General features: G+C 42.2%; 1 protein-coding gene across 1 annotated transcript in view; it reads left to right on the forward strand.

The window, feature by feature from the left end:
• LOC133055191 (zinc finger protein 208-like) overlaps positions 1 to 21,472 on the forward strand; it is an 83,885-nt gene that overhangs the window by 44,984 nt on the left and 17,429 nt on the right. Inside the window, 1 exon segment of the mRNA XM_061140621.1 lies at positions 7,310 to 8,657. Within this exon segment, the coding sequence (XP_060996604.1) occupies positions 7,310 to 8,657 (1,348 nt within the window).

A 21,472-nucleotide genomic window follows, 5' to 3' on the forward strand; every position in this document is an offset into this window, starting at 1 on the left:
TCACAAAAAAATTAGACATGCCTGAATGAATAAACCTTTTCTTGGCTTTAGTATTCTTTACAGTTAAGGAAACTTCTATCACCTTTTCTTAGCGTTGTCTCTGTGAATCTGTCTGTGTTTTATTAGTTCAAATCTGAAGTACATAAGCTGAAGTAAAGTTTAAGCTTTGCCACTTAATGGCTGTTTGTTAATATATGCCAATAGGTATAAGAGCAACATTACTGATATTCATTATTTCTAACTAACCTAATCTCTGAGGTGGGGAGGGAACCAAGCTTCCCCCCACTGCTGAACATCCTCAAGAATTCCCTTCTGACTACTCCTGTTTCTCACGGGTGGAAAGGACCAAGCTTCCCCCGGTCCTGCAAATTCAATGGATGACTGCCACTTGGGAAGGCTTCCAGACTATCCTATTAGGCCCATTAAAACCTGTAAAACAGTTACAGTTCCAATTTAAGTATGAATTCTTACCTTACTATTCTATTTCATTACGGTTCAAAATCATCATTCATCGAGCAGAATTTTCAACATTTCTAACTCAAATAACCTTGCTAAAAATGTGGCACTTTGGCCCCACTTCAGAACTCTTGGCTCAGAATACACCTAAATTTTTTTTTTGCCTGTTTCTTTGATAAACAATTTATGTCACAGGAGTAGAACACCAAAAAATAAATATGCTAATTTTGCCCTGATGATTTTATAATTTCTCTTTCAGATGAGAATAGTTTCTCTAATGGCTTGTGAATCATAACTCATCCTCTTTTCTTCACATTAGAAATTGGGTAGAAAGGATTACTGGGTAAAAAAATATATTTTGTAATACCAGCCAAGCCACTGAATCACGACCACGTCTCTGAACTTGCTGTTTCCATCTTGGGTCACATAAGGAAGTCTTCCCACGGCCCCATGGCATCTGCACTTTGTATTTCAGGGACGGCTGACGTTCCAGGATGTGGCCATAGACTTCACTCAAGAGGAGTGGGAATGCCTGGACCTCGGTCAGCGGGAATTGTACACGGATGTGATGTTAGAGAACTATGGAAACCTGGCCTTCTTGGGTGAGAATAACTGCCATCCAGAATCGCTTTTACCTACCCACTAGGTTTTGGTTTCTTCATTTCTAGAATGTGTTCTGAAATTTTCTGCTTCCCAGAGTAGTCCCAGATCTCTGCTTTCTAGGGGAAAATGAGTGTCTGTGAGTTTAGAAAGAAAGGCTTCATGATGACTCGTTATGCTGGTGACGTTTTTCTTCCTTGATGCACTTCGCCTCCTCATTCTAGGTTAGTGGTAATTGTGTAAGTTCTGTGGTATTAAATAGTTGCACACTCTCTTAATTTCACATTGACACTATTTACTTTTGCCATAGTACTACTTGACCAGAATCCCAGGATCTGATTGATAGGTGTTTGTTAGTATTGTACAGTGGCTTTGAATAAAGTATTTCCAGATATCGCTTTCTAGAACAAAATGTTTCTCATCTCACCTGAATACATATTGGATTTGATACTGATGAATCTCTAACAATACAAAGGTTCCTTTCTCTGATCAACAGGGCTTGTCTCTAAGATGGACCTGGTCGCCTTGCTGGAGCAATTGAAGGATCCCAGGAATACAAGGAGAATGGAGACAACAGCCATTTACCCAGGTAGGTATGAATGGATGGAGGTGACTCAAGTGAGTGGTCCAAGGAGCAGTGAGGAACTCATCCTTCGTCACATGGCTTTGGAAGATTTGCTTCAGTGGAAATGGTTTTTGAAAACCTGGGTTTGTGTCTGCTACTGTCGTAGAAATGTGTCACCTGCCCCATTCTGTCTCTTAAGTCATTCATGAATTTATCTCCAGTGATTAGTTTTCTCCACCACAGTGTGAACTAAAAGTCTCCTCTTGGCTTTTGAAAAACTGCGTTCATTCGTTGCTCTTCCATTGCTTGGGGGCCCTAGGAAAACTCTGCCCAATTGTGAGTCAATATGTGACAGTCCTTTTCAAGTTTCCTTCTACCTCTAGACAGAAATGTGTGAGTGGAGTGGTAGACAAACTGCCAAACTTCTAGGAATACTGGGGACGGGTTTCTGTCCTCTGGTTTATAATTTCCTATCCACTGGGAATGACACATAGGACCTTCTATATAAATTTCAAATTCAAGTAATTTTTCACTGCAGAAAACAAAACCTCTTAAAAATGAAAGAATGCACATCTCAGGTTGACTTCAAAGTTTCTCTTTCACTTATGCGATCTCATATTAAATATCTTAAGTGTATTTGTCCTCATCTAACTTGTTAAAATATTTTATTATATTCTATTACCTCATAGAATTTTAAAATAAATTGACATAAACTCAGCACATTTTCCACTATATTATTAGTAGTTGATCCAAACTATGACAATTTTTAGGTTATATAAAGAAATCTTTTTTGAAAGTTCTAATTGGAATATAGCTGTTTTCCAATTTTGTATTCCTAAACAGCAAAGAGAATCAATTATACATATCAGTCAGTTCAGTTCAGTTGCTCAGTCGAGTCTGACTCTGCAATCCATGGTCTGCAGCAAGCCAGGCTTCCCTATCCATCATCAACTCCCAGAGCCTGCTCAAACTCTTGGCCATCGAGTCAGTGGTGCCATTCAGCCATCTCATCCTCTGTCGTCCCCTTCTCTCATCTTCAGTCTTTCCCAGCATCAGGGTCTTTTTCAGTGAGTCAGTTCTTCGCATCAGGTGGCCAGAGCATCAGAGCTTCAGCATCAGTCCTTCCAATGAATATTCAGATCCTATTTCCTTTAGGATGGAGTGGTGTGTTCTTCTTGCAGTCCAAGAGACTCTCAAGAGTCTTCTCCAACACCACAGTTCAAAAGCATTAATTCTTCGGCACTCAGCTTTCTTCATGGTCCAACTCTCACATCCATACATGACTACTGGAAAAACCATAGCTTTAACTAGACGACCCTCTGTCAGCAAAGTAATGTTTCTGCTTTTTAATATGCTGCCAGCTTTGGTCACAGCTTTCCTTCCAAGGAGCAAGCGTCTTTTACTTTCATGGCTGTAGTCACCATCTGCAGTGACTTTGGAACCCAGAAAATAAAGTCAGTGCTTTCACTGTTTCTCCTGCCGATTGCCATGAAACGATCTGACTGGTGCCATGATCTTTGTTTTGTGAAGGTTGAGTTTTTCAGCTTTTTCACCGTCTTCTTTCAGTTTCATCAAGAGACTCCTCAGTTCATCTTCTCTTTCTGCTATAAGGGTGGTGTCATCAGTACATCTGAGATTATGAATATTTCTCCCTGAAATCTTGATTCCAATTAGTGCTTCATCCAACCTGATGTGTTACATGACATATTGTGAATATAAGTTGAGTAAGCAGGGTGACAATGTACAGCCCTGACGAACTCCTTTCCCAATTTGGAATCAGTCCATTGTCACATGTCCAGTTCTCACTGTTGCTTCTTGACATGCATACAGATTTCTCAGGAGTCAGGTAAGGTAGTCTGGTGTTTCCATCTCTTTAAGAATTTTCCACAGTTTCTTGTGATCCTCACCATCAAAGGCTGTGGTGTAGCCAATAGCAGATGTAATTATTTTTCCAGAACTCTTGCTTTTTATATGATCCAAGGGATGTTGGCAATTTGGTTTCTTGTTCCTCTGCCGTTTCTAAATCCAGTTTGAACATCTGGAAGCTCTCAGTTCATATACTGTTAAAACCTTGCTAGGAAAATATTTGAGCCTTTACTGTTGTTTGAAATGAGGGAAATTGTGTAGTAGTTTGAGCATTCCTTGGCGTTCTCTTTCTTTGTGATTGGAATGAAAACTGACCTTTCCCAGTCCTGTGTCCACCGAGTTTTCAACATTTGCTGGCTTATCTAGGGCAAAACTTTAGCATTATCATCTTTTAGGACTTGAAATAGGTCCGCTGGAGTTCCATCACTTCCACTAGGTTTGTTGGTCATCATGCCTTCTAAGTCCTACTTGACTTTGGATGCCAGGATGTCTGTTCCTAGGTGAGTGATCACACCATCATGGTTATCTCGGTCATTAAGATCTTTTTTGTATAGTTCTTCCATGTATTCTTGCCAACGTCTCTTAATATCTTGTGCTTCTTTTAGGTCCATCCCGTTTCTGTCCTTTATTGTTCTCATCTTTGCTTGAAATATTCCCGGTACCTCTAATTTTCTTAAAGAGATCTCTAGTCTTTACCGTTCTATTGATTTCCTTCCCATTTAGGTCTCCACAGAGCAATAAGTAGAGTTCCCTCTTTCAGTCATAGTTTTAAATTCTCTCTTCTTAATTTCTTAAAACTAGTACTTTATTAAGTTTATCTTATTTGTATTCCACTTCCTTGAACATTGTCTTATGTGTATCAGTTTCTGATTAGTTCTCTATCATTTATGATTTTTAGATTGAAACATCTAATAGACCATTTCAGAAATGTGTGTTGTAAGAAGTGGATTTAAGAATTATTAGGCACGTAGGATTTGTGAAAGTGTTCAGTGTCTCCACTTAAGGGGACTAAAAGCAGGAAGTAATCATTAGATTGCCTATCACCTCTGAATTCAGTGTGCCTGGAGATTCTTATCTTGTTTCTTCCCCTATAAACTATTTCTTTGCCATTTCATTTTGTCCAGCATTCTGTTTGTAGTCGCTCTTTTGAAGGCTACAGGAACCTAGTTAGTCTTCCTTCTGGTGTCTGCACCTTGGTGGGTGAGGTTGGTCCCGAGGTTTGTGCCCTTATCCTCTTGATCTGGGCTTTGATTGCTGTTAACTGTGCCCAGAGCCTGCTGTGGATATTCAGGGCTGTTTCCCCATTGTTCTGTGGTTGTTACTGCCCTCTCTCTGGTGGTGCCTGCTCCCTGCGTGGTGGAATAGAGCCCCCGGATCTGAATCTTAGTTGTGATTCTGATCTGTGGTGCGAGGCAGGTGGGACTGGAGCACCCGCACATGGAGAAAAGTCACTGAGTATTACTCCTCTGGGGATGTTCACTCAGGGTGTGCTCTGGTTCCCCCTCTCATGCGTTCTCCAGGCTCTTATGTGATGTCATGTTGACACTGCTCTTGGCCCCACCTTAACCACGGGCAGTATGGCACATGGCCCTGGGGTCTCACAGATGTTGTTTTCACAAGGTCACCAGCATAGATTCAGTGAAGTCAGGTCCTGGGGTTGCATTCAGCGTGGAGCTGGACCTGCTGTGGTGCTCTGGGGCAGGTCAGGCTCTGTCCTGGCCCAGCCCCCTTGTGTGGGAGCCCACAGAGTCTACAGCAGCTAGAGCTGCCCCTGCCTTGACTGAGAGAGCGCTGGTAGGTGATTCAGATGCTCTGTAGGGGCTGAGGTTACACAGCCGGCCATGGGTTGTGCTTCTGTTGCTGCAGGGAGAGGTGTCAGCTTTTCTTCTTCATCCCTGGGGCTCAGCTGTGCTTTCATCTCCATCTGAGCGTGTGGGCAACTCACAGGTGTCTGCTCCTGAGCTGTCCCAGAGCACAGGAGTCTGCTGATTGTGGAGGAGGTTGATGGGGGAGGCCGTGGCTGGGGGCTCAAAAGACCTACATAGGTAGAGTTCTTCATCGTCCTTGGCGAGGAGGGGCCGGCACAAGGGACAAGGGATGCAATGGGCTTCTTCTCTGGCATCACTCCCCAATGCCACTCTGCTCTCTGGTGGTTCAGGCTTCCACCACAAGCATCCCATTTGCAGAGCTCCTCCCGCAGTCCCATCCCTTCAGGATGTTTCCTCATAGCCAACTGCAGTCCTCAGCTGGGTCTGCTCTCCGAGCCCCACATTTCAGCACCCAGCCCTTGTCTGCAGTGGTGGTCGTGCCTCTCAGGCTGGATGGGCGGGGCAGGGGTCAGGGCCCCGTGCGCAGGTCTCTCTCTGTCCTGCTGCCACAGGCTGGTTGCCGTGTTCTCTCCCGCAGAGAATGAGGCTCTCCTCCTGTCCAAACTGAGTCCCCGATGAGGGCCTTCCCCGAATGTGGAGACCTCTTCTCACTTTCATGTCCCCCCAGGTTGCAGGCCCCATCCCACTTCCTCTCATCTTCCTTTTCCTTCTTCTTTCTCTTGTCCTACCTGACTCAGCAGGAATCTTTCTTGTTTCTTTAGATTTCAAGGGGTCTCTGCTAGTGTTCAGCTGGGCTCTGTGAGAATTGTTCCATTTCTGATTCATTTGTGGAGACAGAGATGGTCTCGACATCTGCCTAGTCCTCTGGCATCTTGATGCTTCCATCTCTATTTTGTTTTATTGTTTTATCTCTATTTTAGTTTTAAACTAGCTATGGTCATCAATTTTCTCTAAATGATTAAACATATTCACTGGGAATAGCAGGGGAAATTACTTGTTATTTGATATCTTTCAGCCTTGTCTCCACAAGACACCCAGGATTTGATGCCGAAGAATCCAGCATTAGAAGATGTATTCCCAAAAGCAAACCTAGGAATATATCAAATGTTTCACCTCAGAAACTTAAATTTAAGGAACGACTGGGAATGTACATGGGTATATGAAAGACAGAGAGGATCTTTATATGGACTTAAAGAAATGGAGACAGTTACACAGATTTCTAACATTACTGGAAAAAGAATTGAGCGACCTGAGTCAAGTTGGGAAAAACACCCACTTCATTCTTCAACATTTGCCAAGATGTGTAAGTGTTTAAGAAAAGATTTCCATCCTTTTTTGAAACATACATGTTCTCTAAAAGGAAACCTGGAAAATCTGGAAGGTAATCTAGTCTCTGCTGCAAATCCTCATTCAGACAATTCTGAACTTAGGCTTCGACTAAACATACATTCAAGCATGTCTGAACACCTACAATTTAACAGTGAGTGGGAAAACTCACAATCTAATCAATTTGAGGGATCCATGAGCAGGGGCTCATTTTTCTTCCCCCAACAGATATTTTCTCTCCATTCCAAGATGTATAATGTTGATGATACTGGAAGAGATGCAATCCAACCATCATTGTTCAATACATATTGTGATATGGTCAGTACACAACAACTTTCCATGTGCAATGAAATGAGTCAGACCTTTAGTAAGAGCTCCAGCTCCAATAATTACAAGAGTATTTTTGGTGGACTGAAAAGGTATTCAGGCAATGAAATTGGATATATGGTTGAAGGGGGCTCCAATCTTAAGAAACATCAGGGACCCGAATCTTCAAACAAGGATTCTACAAGTAATACATGTAGCAATACTTTTGATCAAATGTCAGGTTTTTCTCTCGATAAGAGTACTTGTACTGAAGGGAGGACTTGTACTGAATATGGTAAGGTTTCTAATCAGTCTTCAGAACTTATTCAACCACAGACTGCTCAGAACTCACAGAAAGAAAACAAGTGTAAGATATGTGGGAAACTGTTTAGTAAATCATGCCACCTAAGGAGACATAAGAAAGTTCATACAGGAAGGAAACCTTTCCAATGTACAGAATGTGGCAAAGCATTTACACGTCACTCAGTTCTTACTCAACATCAGCGAATTCACACTGGAGAGAAACCTTATAAATGTGCAGAATGTGGCAAAGCCTTTACTTACAACTCACATCTTATTGAACACTGGCGAATTCATACTGGAGAGAAACCTTATAAATGTACAGAATGTGGCAAAGTGTTTACACGTCACTCAGTTCTTACTCAACATCAGCGAATTCACACTGGAGAGAAACCTTATAAATGTGCAGAATGTGGCAAAGCCTTTACTTACAACTCACATCTTACTGAACACTGGCGAATTCATACTGGAGAGAAACCTTATAAATGTACAGAATGTGGCAAAGCCTTTATCTGTTATTCACAGCGAACCTATCATCAGCAGCAAATTCATACTGGAGAGAAGCCTTATAAATGTAAAGAATGTAACAAAGCCTTTTGTCGTCCCTCACATCTTACTCTACATGAGCGAATTCATTCTGGGGAGAGACCTTATAAATGTAAAGAATGTAGCAAAGCATTTATTCAGTGTTCAGATCTTACCCGACATCAGCGAGTTCATTCTGGGGATAGACCTTATAAATGTAAAGAATGTAGCAAAGCCTTTATTCAGTGCTGGCAACTTACTCAACATCAGCGAATTCATTCTGGGGAGAGACCTTATAAATGTCAAGAATGTAACAAAGCCTTTATTCAGTACTCGCATCTTACTCGACATCAGCAAATTCATACTGGAGAGAAGTCTTATAAATGTTAAGAATGTAACAAAACCTTTATTGAATGCTCACATCTTACCTGACATCAGGAAATTCATACTGCAGAGAGACCTTATAAATGTAAAGAATGTAACAAAGCCTTTATCCGTTGCTTACATCTTACCTAACATCAGCAAATTCATACTGGAGAGAGACCTTATAAATGTAAAGAATGTGACAAAGCCTTTACTACGAATTCGGCCCTTACTCAACATCTCCGAATTCATACCGGGGATAGATGTTATAAATGTACAGAATGTGGCAAGGCCTTCTTTAAGGGTTCTAATCTTACTAAACATCAGGGAATCCATACTAGGGAGAGACCATATAAATGTACAGAATGTGGCAAAACCTTTAATCGGAACTCAATTCTTACTACATATTTGCGAGTTCATACTGGAGAGAAACCTTATAAATGTACAGAATTTGGCAAACCCTTTAGTCATGGTAGTAATCTCACTAAACATCTGAGAACACACACTGGAAGGAAACCCTAGTAATGGAACAAGTGATGGAAGAGGTTTGCCCTGAACATGCATCTGAAAACACAAGAGTTTATATAAGAAACCTATGGGAACGATGTAACAAATATGTAGAAAGGTTGTTAATCAAAAGTTAAATCAAAGTAAATATCTGCAATTACATACTAGAAGGCATTTCACTAGTTTTATTTTCAGAAGTTTCTCTGAAGGAGAATGACTGTAGGGAATACTCCATAGATAACACACGTAGAAAATGGATATATTAGCATGAATCGTGAGTTGAAGGTTTATGGTTAGAAAGTTACAATTCTTAGCAATGTATGTATGCTTGTTAGTAATGACATGATTTGAGATTATTTGAAGTGAGTGTAATTCAGCACTCAAATAATCCGTACAGTGCTCACCAGAATCCTTGTCTTGGTTTGAATGGATGAATCCACACTCAGCCTAGGGAGTCCGAGGCACTTTAATCAGGGTAACTTTTAAAAGCTGAACTGCAAGTACTCCTGGTTTCTCTGGCTGATTCCAGCTTTGACCTCTCTCAGAAACTCCTGCCCTAAATTCTGCCCTACAGAGAGGTCTTAGGTGTGGTGAGTGTGAGGCTTTGAGCTCAGAACTCCTGAACATTGGTTTTGGAGAAACATCAGAACAAAATGGGATTTGCTGATGACTCCTTTCATGGCAGCACTGTTGACCTGCAGATTCATAACTTCTTGGAGTAGGGACCTGGGCACCAGGGATCTGTATTCATTGAAATGGTTCAGAAAGAATCTTTAGCCAAGTGGTTTCCATCTGCTTTCCCATCAGTATCATGTGACCAGTGTCAGGAAATGACCTCACTGATGCCCTCCCAACAGAGTTCTATTTTGGTCCTGTGGGAGCATCAGTGTGGTGTGTAGGATGTGCTCCAGGGGATTCTAAGGGGAGGCCCGGGATAAGGACTTGGCTCCTGGTCCACTTGTGAGAGCTGAGGCCCAGCTTCAGCCCAAGGAGAGGCTGCAGGGTTGGTCTAGCTGGATTTGGACCGGGGAAGTCAGTCAGCTCACACCGTCTGTGTGAGCAGAGTGTTAGCAGCTATCTCTGGGGAGAAAACAATCAAAAAATTAGCTCACAGGATGGTCTCCAGGTAGGAATTGATTGTTCCTGAATCTCTCCTGAGACAGAGGACAGGAGCGTTCGTTCTTCTCAGCTTTTCAAGGTCTTTCTGTCTAGTGAAAGAGTCATTTCCTAGGCAGGTTGAGAAGAAGCTTGGGGGTCCCCAAGGAAAGAGGGTCTGGAATTCTCAAGCAAGAAGAAAGGACAAACTTTTTTTTCTTTCCTCTACATTCCTTAGGATTATATAACAATAAAGTATTCTGCCTGAGGACAGTCTCTGGATTAAACCTTCTGGCTAATCCTGTTATTTTAAAATGTAAATTATAGGAGTAGATCTGGTGAGGTCTTTACAACCTCCAGACATTCTTTGGATTCATTGGAGAGTATGTAACTCCATTGCTAACCCTAGCAAGCAGATACTCTTTCTGTCCCCTTCTGATGTCTATGTCAGAAGCTTTCTCTGTCTCCTTTATACTTTAATAAAAGTTTACTACACAAAAGCTCTGAGCAATCAAGCCTTGTCTCTGGCCCCAGATTGAATTCTCCAGAGGCCAAGAATCCCAGCGTCTGCGTGATTCAGCAACAACCTTTCACCTTGGCTCATCCAGGATTCTTCAGGACAAGGGAAGGGTGCATGGAGGTCTAGTTCTCCTAGCGAACACGTTTTCTGCTGTACTTGACTAACTCTTTGGTGTGCTTACGTGAATGAATGAAATGCCCTGCATGAAGCAAGTGAACTGCTCTGCGGCTCTGTGGTGACCTCATAGGGCTGATGGCAGAAACCTGGCAGGGATTTATACCAACCTGCCAATGCCAAGAGGCACCCAGCGTCTCCTTCAGGGACTGACCAGAGATGGGCTAAGCATGTGGACTGAACTGTCCTTTCTCAGTCAAACTTTTGGTCTCTTTGGCCATTTCATAACTCCTTGGAAATTAGAAGTACTAACCTACTCTGTCACATCATAGATTTTCAAGGGCCTTGTGATCTGTGCTGGTACTCTGACTTAGATCTCACACTTGGATTGGTAGTCAGGAAGCACCTAGCCGTGATAGGAATCAAAAGATCGGAAGTTCGATGGAGCTCTAGCTACGAGAGCATCTCTGAGGTTAAAGGTCACTCAGATTGGAACTGCAATGGGTTTCTTTTTACCCTTTGATAATGCGGGCTCTTAGTGGACCAGAGGAGGCTCTTATATTGGTGAGGTGATGCTTGGAAGTAACATCTCAGTTTTCTGTTCATATCGGTTTTATTGTGGTCAGGAGTATACTCAGGGTCGTGCACAAGCACTCAGGTGACCACTGTTTCCCCCTGCGGTTTAGCCTGGGAGGTGTTCCGGAAGCTTACTCTGATTGCACCCCCGGTGGCATCAGAGGCAAGCAAGGTTTTAATGGTGAGGACCTGGACGTCCCTCAGGGAAGCGATCAAGTCTACCCCAGGTGCATCTCCACCCCGTCTTGGTGGTGGAACCCGGAGGGACAAGTACGGCCCCTGGGTCGGTAAAGGACAGACTAAGTCCGACCAGGGAAGGGACGCTGTGGTGTAAACTCTGTCTACACCCCCATCTAGAGCAGGGAGGGACGCCTCCGGTAGAAAGATGGCACTGTTCGCTTTTTTTCTCTCTTACAGATGGGAGCTAACAATTGCAGCCTCACTCCTTTGAACTGTATCCTGAAAAATGGATAGATTTGATTCCCAGGGCTTAAAGAAAACACACCTGGTCTTCCTATGTGATACTGCATGGCCACAGTACCCACTGGAGGGTGGTGAACGGTGGCCGGTTGGAGGGTCTCTTAAGTATAATAACTGTTTTACAATTAGATTGGTTCTGTAGAAAACAAGGGAAGTGGGTAGAAGTAGCATATATGTTGCTCTTTTCCCTCTGCAAAATGCCAGACCTATGTTCTAAGGGTATAGATTTGGGTGTGAAAGCTTCAGCTCCCTCCTGTCCTCCTACTTTGCTAGATGAGATGGAGGACAGGAGACAAAGAGGTAAAGAAAAGCAGGTTTCTCCAATCTATCCCTGGGATCATATATGCAGAGCAGCCAGAGAGACCGAGGAACAGCCACACATAAAGAGGCTGCCTCTTCATGAAGAACCCACTGGGAGAAATAATCAGTCTATGAGAGTTAATAAGCCTTTTTCTAATCAAGAAATACAAGAAATCAAGGAGGAGGATCTGGTAGACTATTTAGAGGACCCAGAAAAATATGTTAGAGCTTTTAAAGGTGTTACTCTGCTTTATGACCTTACTTGGAAGGATGTGATATATATCTTGGGGCAAATGCTGACTCCTGACTCAAAAAAGTTTTTGGAAAAGCAGTTGCTTATGGAGATGAATGGCTTGGTAATGAATCAGTAGGGAAGAGGGAGATAACCACCCTCCCCACTGGGAATGAGGTGGTCCCAATTACAGAACCAGACTGGGGCTACAACACAGCTAAAGGAAGATGGGATCAGAGTCATTTTGTCAGATATATTCTTGAAGGACTCAGGCAGGGGTGTGCTAAACCTTTAAGGTAAAGTTGCTTAGTCATGTCCGACTCTTTGCGACCCCATGGAATGTAGCCTACCAGGCTCCTCTGTCCATGGGATTTTCCAGGCAAGAGTCCTGGAGTGGGTTGCCATTTCCTTCTCCAGGGGATCTTCCCGACCCAGGGATTGAACCTGGGTGTTCAGCATTGCAGGCAGACGCTTTACCGTCTGAGCCACCAGGAAGCCCATTAAACTAAGCCTTTAAGCTATGGCAAATTGGCAGACATAGAACAGGAGGAGAAGGAAGCTCCTGGTAAATTCCTAGATAGACGGAGAGAAGCAGATTCACTGAGATTGATCCCAAAAGGGAAGAGGGACAAGTGATCTTAAAGGATAGATTTCTCAGTCAGTCTAGATATCGGCCATAAGCTATTAAAACGGGCATATGGACCAAATCAGTCTTTAGATAATCTATTCCAACTGGCTCAGACAGTCTATTATGGTAGGGATTATGAGGAAAAGAAAGAAAGACAGAAAAAGACAAAGGAACAGGTGGAAGCCTGTTTCATTGCAATGGCAATGAAAACCGTTCTTTAACAGCCTGAGAAAAATGTCCAGAGGGACCCAGGTGAAAAGGGATGGAGTTGCTATTACTGTGGAAAGGAGGGGCACCTCAAGCGGGATTGCCCTCAGGCATCTAAGCTGTCCCCAGTTCCATGTCCAGTCTGCAAAGGACCACACTGGAGGAGAGACTGCCCCCAGAGGAGTAGGTCTCAGGGGTCAGACTCTCAAGACAATCAGGACTGAAGGTGCCCAGGGGTCCCCACACAAGCTTCCATCCTAATTACACCTGAGGAACCCCAGGTATTATTAACTGTGGGAGGCCAGTCCGTCGATTTCCTTTTAGATATTGGGGCAACTTACTCTGTGCGTTCTGAAGCCCCTCGCCCACTATCTTCCCAATCCGCTTCTGTAATGGGACTGTCTGGACATGCCAAAAGATGGACCAGATAATCTATGTGAGCCTACTTCTGCTGACTCTAAAAATCCTGAGTACGCCATTTGATCCTCAAGACTGCCTTCCTGTCCTGGGCCCATTCCTACGCTGAATTCCACAATCAGTCTAACTGCTGGGTCTGTGGAGTGCTCCCCTCTTCATCAGGGGAAGGCCTCCTGGGGTGGACATCTCCACTTCAAGGAAAAGACTCTCCAAGTCTGCAACTTCCGTCAAAAACAATCACATGTGATGCCTCATCTTAAACTGATGACATCTAACAACGTTAAGATGGACTGATGTAACTATAGACATAAAGTGACTTTTCAGTTTGATTTTAACTTGGTTTAATGACTGTTTTGCCTGTAACTGTATAATGGGATTTTCTAACCATCTAAAAGCTTTTAGTTTAAAAATGGTTCTCTAAGCTCCTATCAGTCCACAGCCTCCTCTAACTATTACTTGGGGCCCCTGAATCAGAGACCCTCAATACGAGGGTTAGGAGAATAGGTTGTCTCAACAATTTTCGGACCCCACCCCTTAACAGCAGAAGTAGTTATGGAATGAAAACAACACCCCTTTCCCTTGGCAACACAATTCTCCTAAAAGAAAAGAGGGGAATGAGAGAGTCAGTTCCTAGGTAGGCTGATAAGAAGTCTAGGGGTCGCCAAGGAGAGAGAGGTCTAGAATACTCAAGGAGGAAGAAAGGACAAACTTTTTACTTTTTTCCCTCTACATTCCTTAGGATTATATAACAATAATGTATCCTGCCTGAGGACAGTCTCTGGATTAAACCTAGTGGCTAATCTGGTATCTTAAAATGTAAATTATAGGAGTAGATCTGGTGAGGTCTTTACAACCTCCAGACATTTTCTCAAAACTCAGTGTATGGGACTTCCCTGGTGGTCCAGTGGTTAAGACTTCACCTTCCATTGCAAGGGGTGCAGGTTTGATCCCTGGTCTGGGAGCTAAGTTCCCACATGCCTCGATACCAAAGAAACGTAAAAAAGAAAAAAACAAGAAACTAAATTGTAATAAATTCAACAAAAACTTAAAAAAAAAAAAAAAAAAAAAACTCAGTGTAACATCCCCAGAGAAGACAGAACAGGAGGAAGAAGAAGTGGAAATGTCAGCTTCTCAGGTAAATGTCCTATTCTGGGTCTCCGGCTGTGTCTGCATTTCCTCCTGAAATGCCCAAATGAGAATATGCAAGCCTTTGGTTCTCTGCTCCTAATTTATTTGTTATCAACTTATTTTCCCCCGTTTCCTCTTATTATAGCGAAGACCTGCTCCTTAGACTACTTTCTTGTGTCCCAGAGCCTTTTCTCCACTGTCCGCATCCTCGCTTTCTGTGGAGCATGATGAATTCTCAACATGAATCAGCGACTTTGAACTGTTCAAAATATTCTTTTTTTTTTAATCAAAATATTCTTTCTGTGAGAGATCAGCATAGGGAGTCACTCCTATCCTCACTCCCACTTGGATGTGGTTTGGTGTTGGGATTTTAGGGACGTTGGGAAATGCAGTGATGACTTAGCACCTGGATGCAATTTAGATATTTAAAACCGAGTTTGAAAATGCCATTATACATAGAAACAATTCTCCTCTGTCCATGGGATTTTCCAGGCAAGAATTCTGCAGTGGGTTGCCATTTTCTCGTCCCGGGGCTTCTCTCCACCATGAGACTAAAGCCGCATCTCCTGCATTAGCAGGCAGTTTCTTTACCACTGAGCCAGCGGGGAAGCCCAGTGACTCAACTCAGTGGTCAGTGGTCTGAAAAACTCAGAGTTTTTCAGAAAGTGTTCAGAAATAAAAAGAAAACTGGGAGATACTGTCCTTTGCATTGCTAAGACTTACTAGTTAAATGCATTATGAGGATACTAAACAGGGGAAGTATAGGTGAAATGAAATTTACATAAAATTAACATTTTAAAATGTTAGATTCAAGTTATAATTTCCTTGTTAATTCCAGAATGCCCAGGCAGTGATAGTGCATCTTTCATGTGATCCATTTACACCGTGACATCTGGTGTAATAATGTAATGATGCCCACTGGTTCTGGAGACGTCTCTCTGACATCATGAGGCTGTGAAGTTCATACTTCTTTCCTCTCTCTTTAAAGAAGATTGTAGAAGAAAGGAATAAGGAATGTGTGGAAATGCTCATAGTTAATGGAGAAACTCCCCCATCTTGGTTTCTCTTTACTTCTGAGAATGAACACTCATTCTGTGGATTATAGATACTGGGTGTTCGGGGTAGGCATATTGATCATCGAAGCCCACGTGTGATGTTTCCAGAACACTCCATGCTCAAATCACAGACACAGTCTTTTTACCACATTTTTGTATTTTTTCAAAATATTTACAACAATCATAATGGCGCTAATCTGTTCTCCACTGTGTTGAATGATAAAGCTCAACACAAATGATACAGTTTTTCAAGAAAGAAAAGCTTCAGAACCAGGAGTCCTAATTTATCTTATACTGCTGTGTATGTTTCCACCCTAAATGTATCTAAAATGTACAAAGAATATCATCCACAAGTAGATGTATATATATTAACCCTTTAAAAATAATCTTGATTTTATTGACATGAATAGCTTTAATATTCTTAGTAAGTATAATCTCATTTTAATGTATCCCTGTGTGCAGAAAAATGTTAATTATTTGATTGATTTTTTCTTCTTCTTTTGGTATTCTCCCAAGTTATACAAAGTTCTTTTGAAAAATACGTGGATTTATTTGTTTGGCTCAGTTGTGTCTTAGTTGTCGCAGGCAGGATCTCAGAGCCATGGGGGAGATTTTGTTGACACTGGGAAACTTTAGCTGTGGGGTGTGGGATCTATTTCTCTAAGCAGGCACTGAACCCACCCCCTGCCTTGGGAGCTGAGAGTCTGAGTCATGGGCTGTCAGGGAACGTTTCACAGCAGGATCCTGTGCGCTGCTTCCTGTGTCTCTGAGCCCTCCGTTCCTGATCAGTTCCTGTCAGGACTGTCAGTTCCAAGCCACTCCCAGGACTGAAATCCTAGAGATGGGATGCTTGCGTAGGATTTCCTTCATTAGCTTTTCCATTTGGTGAAAGGGTTTTTTTCCACCCTCTTTTGATATGGATTGCGTTTTGGCCTTGTGGCCCCTATTGCTTCTTGTTTCCTTGGTAACTTGTAAAGTCTGGTCTTTTGATCTTCATCTGAAGAAGCTACCTTGTAATATGGTATATATACTCAGACAGAATTCAATAAAGTATCCTTGTTCCACCAGAGACTTGGGTCCCCGTGTCCTTCTCTCTCTCTCTCTCTCTCTCGCTCTCTCTCTCTTTCTGGCTGATTCTCTGGAGCGCGGAGGCCTGATGCATAACCCAGGAATTTTAGCCTCTTTCATTCTTTCACTTTCTTGTTGTCAACTCTGGACCAGCAGGTTCCGGTCCATTAAAGGACCCCAACAATGGACCACCACAAAAGTTCCTCTAAAACTTCTATTAACTTTCATTAGTGTTGTCTATGTGTATTTGTATTTTATTAGTTCAATTCTAGGTCACACAAACTGAAGCAAAATTCAAGCTCTTCCATTCAATGAATATTTGATAAAATATTTGCAAAAAGGTGGAACCGCAATGGTGTTGATTTTATATTATTTATGTGGTGCATTCAACAGTAAAAGCTGTTAGAAAGACATAATATATACTAAATAGTTCAAAGAATTGTAGCTGCCCTGGGTACTATTCTATCAGACCTCTCAAATTTGCAAAATACTGAAAGTTCATTGTTTAAGTATTAATCTTTACTATTCTATTTCTTTGCAGCTCATGTAGCTCAAAATGACTATTTATGGAGCAGATTTCTTCACATTACTAGTTAAAATAAGCTTGTTTAAAATGTGGAGCACTGGTACCACTCCAAAACTCTTGAATCAGAGTATGCTTTTTAAAAATGTCTCCTGTGTTCTTGATAGACAATTTATCCTGTATCACAGGCTTACGACACTCAAAACTTAATATGCCAGTGTTGATCCGATCATTTTATAATTTCTCTTCCAGATCACAGTAGTTTGTGTAATGCTTTGTGGATCATATCTCATCCTCTTTTCTTGGGGTATAAATGTGGTGGAAAATATTACTGTGTAAAAATGTTATCATTCTGTAATATCAGCCACACCACTAATCCCAACCAGGTCTCTGAACTTGCTGTTTTCATCCTGGGTCACATGAGGAACTCTTCCCACGGCCACACGGCATCTGTCCTTTGTATTTCAGGGACAGCTGACATTCTGGGATGTGGCCATAGATTTTACTCGAGAGGAGTGGGAATGCCTGGACTTTTTCTTCTTCCAATAATTTCAGGTCCTTGCTTTCTAGGGGAAAATGGGTATGTGTCATATTTGAAAGACAGTTTTCATGAGTCATTATGATTCTAAACTACTTCTTCCTTGATGTAATCTGTTGCCTTCATTCTTCTTTGTTTGTTTACTTTTTAATTGAAGGATAATTGCTTTACAGAATTTTGTTGTTTTCTGTCACACCTCAACGTAAAACAGCCATAGGTATACATATATCCCCTCCCTTTTGAATATCCCTCCCTTCCACCCCCCCCCCCCCAACTCCTTGTGCTGTTTCAGTTTCCTGACACACAGCAATTTCCCTTTGGATTTCTGTTTTTACATATGGTAATGTGAGTTTTCATGTTACTCTCTCCATACAGCTCACCCTCTCCTCCCCTCCCCATTTCCATAAGTCTATTATCTATGTTTCTCCAGTGCTGTTCTGCAAGTACATTCTTCAGTACCATTTTTCTGAATTCCGTATATATGCATTAGTATATGATATTTCTATTTCTCTTTCTGACTTACTTCACTCTGTATAGCAGGCTCTAGGTTCATCCACCTCGTTAGAACTGACTCAAATACAGTCCTCTTTATGGCTGAGTAATATTCCATTGTGTATATGTACCACTACTTCTTTTGCCTTCATTCTTGTTTGTTATTCCGTGGCTAAGTTGTGTGGAACTCTTGGATCCCATGGAATGCAGCAAGCCAGGCTTCCCTATCCTTCATCAATGCCTGGAATTTGCTCAAGTTCATCTCCACTGAGTCAGCAAAGATATTCAACCATCTCACCCTGTGTCACTGCCTTCTCCTTTTGCTTTCAATCTTTTTCAGCATCAGGATCTTGCCAATGAGTTGGTTTAGCAGACAAAGAGACCAAAGTATTGCAGCTTCAGCCTCAGCATCAGTCCTTCCTATGAATATTCAGGATTGATTTCCTTACGGTTGACTTGTTTCAGCTTCTTGAGTCCAAAGGACTTTTAAGAGCCTTCTCAAAAAAAAAAAAAAGAAAAGAAGCCTTCTCCTGCACCACCATTCGAGCTCTCAGTTCTTCGGCGCTCAGCCTCCTTTATCGTCCAACTATCACATCCATATGTGACTACTAGAAAAACCATAGCTTTGACCATATCGACGTTTGTGTCCAAAGTGATATCCTGCTTTTGAATACGCTGTCTAGATTGGTCATAGCTTTTTTTCCAAGGAGTAACTGTCTTTGAATTTCATGGCTGAAATCACCATCCGCAGTGATTTTGGAGCCCTTCTAAAGTCTGTCACTGGTTCCATTTTCCGCATCTATTTGAATTAAGTGATGGGGCTAAATGCCATGATCTTAGTTTTCTGAATGTTGAGTTTTCTGCCAGCTTCTTTCACTCTCCGTTTCATCCCCATTAAGAGCCTCTTTAGTTCCTTTTCGCTTTCTGCCACTAGTGTGGCATCATGTGCATATCTGAGATCATTGATATTTCTCCTGGCAATCCTGATTCCAGGTTCTACTTCATCCAGCATGGCATTTGCATAATGTACTCTGCATGGATGTTAAATAAGAAGGGTGATAATATATAGCTCTGAGGTCCTCCTTCCCTGTTTGAAACCAGTCCATTTGGCCGTCTTTTGTTCTAACTGTTGCTCCATGACCTGCATATCCTTCATTCTGGTCTAGTGGTGATTCCATAAATTCTCTGGCATAAAATAATGGCAACCTCCTCTTAAAATCAGATTCCCTCTACCTGCTTTATCCTCAGTAGAGCTTGAGTACAATATCAGAATCTGACTTTTATGCATTTGTATTTTAAGGTGCTTTCAATAGAGTCATGGGGAAATCCTTTTTTTTTTTTTTGCTCTTTCAACTTTCTACCTTGTTTTCTCTTCTTACCTTAACACATACTGGATTGGAAACAGATGAATCACCACCACAACACATACTCCTTTTTCTGATGAACACGTCTTGTGTTCTCTAAGCTGGACCTGGTCGCCTTTCAGGATCAAGTGAAGGATTCCTGGACTGTAAGCAAAGTGGACAAACCAGCAGCACACCCAGGCACATGGCAGTGGGTGGAGCAGATGACTCAGATGAAAAGGACGAGAATCATGGAGGAAGCAATACTTTGTCGTGTGGTTTGCAACGATCTGCTTCAACGGAAGTGACTTTGGGTTAGTCTTGGTTTCTTTCTGTCACTGTCATAGAAGGTCATCTCTTGACCCATTCTTGATTCTTTTTATCATTTATGTATTTCTCTCCAGTGATTAATTTTCACAGTCACAATGAGGACAAGAATTCTTGTCTTGGCCTGGGACAAATGGCATGACCTGATGGCTCCTCCATTGAGCCATTGAGGAAGTTTCAGGAAAAACTGTGTGGATTTCTGAGTAACTATATTGAGCCCTTTTAAATCTTCTGATTCTCTCTCTAGTCAGAAGTGTGTGTGTGGAGTCGTGAACAAACTGCCACACTTCTGGGACTACTTGGGACAGATACTGTTTGTTTTCTACCCTATAATTTCGAATCCTTGGAAACTACACGTATGATCTGATAAATTTCCTCCTCAAATTCTTTCTTCACTGCTTAAGACACTTCCTTTAAATGAGCAATTGCAAACCTGAATTTTACTTCAAAGTTTCTCTTTTTATTAGATGAACTAACATGGTTTTCATTCCAATCCCAAAGAAAGGCAATCCCAAAGAATGCTCAAACTACCACACAGTTGCACTCATCTCACATGCTAGCAAATTAATGCTCAAAACTCTCCAAGCCAGACTTCAGCAATACGTGAACCGTGAACTTCCAGATGTTCAAGCTGGTTTTAGAAAAGGCAGAGGAACCAGAGATCAAATTGCCAACATCCACTGGATCATCGAAAAACCAAGAGAGTTCCAGAAAAACATCTATTTCTGCTTTGTTGACTATGCCGAAGCCTTTGACTGTGTGGAACACAATAAACTGTGGAAAATTCTGAAATAGATGGATATATCAGACCACCTGACCTGCCTCTTAAGAAACCTGTATGCAGGTCAGAAAGCAACAGTTAGAACTGGACATGGAACAACAGACTGGTTGCAAATAGGAAAAGGAGTACATCAAGGCTGTATATTGTCACCCTGCTTGTTTAACTTATATGCAGAGTACATTATGAGAAACACTGGGCTAGAGGAAGCACAACCTGGAATCAAGGTTTCCGGGAGAAATATCAATAACCTCAGATAGGCAGATGACACCACCCTTATGGCAGAAAGTGAAGAGGAACTAAAAAGTCTCTTGATGGAAGTGAAAGAGGAGAGTGAAAAAGTTGGCTTAAAGCTTAACATTCAGAAAACTAAGATCATGGCATCTGGTCCCATCATCTCATGGGAAATAGATGGGGAGACAGTGGAAACAGTGGTTGACTTTATTGTCTTGGGCTCCAAAATCACTGCAGATGGTGACTGCAGCCATGAAATTAAAAGACGCTTACTCCTTGAAAGGAAAGTTATGATGAACCTAGATAGCATATTAAAAAGCAGAGACATTACTTTGCCAACAAAGGTCCGTCTGGTCAAGGCTATGGTTTTTCCAGTGGTCATGTATAGATGTGAGAGTTGGACTGTGAAGAAATCTGAGCGCCGAAGAATTGATGCCTTTGAACTGTGGCGTTGGGGAAGACTCTTGAGAGTCCCTTGGACTGCAAGGAGATCAGTCCTGGGTGTTCATTGGAAGGACTGATGCTGAAGCTGAAACTCCAATACTTTGGCCACCTGATGTGAAAAGCTGACTCATTGGAAAAGACCCTGATGCTTGGAGGGATAGGGGGCAGGAGGAGAAGGGGACGACAGATGATGAGACTGCTGGATGGCATCACCGATTCAATGGGCATGAGTTTGAGTAAACTCCGGGAGTTTGTGATGGACAGGGAGGCCTGGCGTGCTGTGATTCATGGGGTTGCAAAGAGTCGAACATGACTGAGCGACTGAACTGA

This window comes from Dama dama, chromosome 4 (genome assembly GCF_033118175.1).
Source record: "Dama dama isolate Ldn47 chromosome 4, ASM3311817v1, whole genome shotgun sequence".
NCBI classification, from domain to species: domain Eukaryota; kingdom Metazoa; phylum Chordata; class Mammalia; order Artiodactyla; family Cervidae; genus Dama; species Dama dama.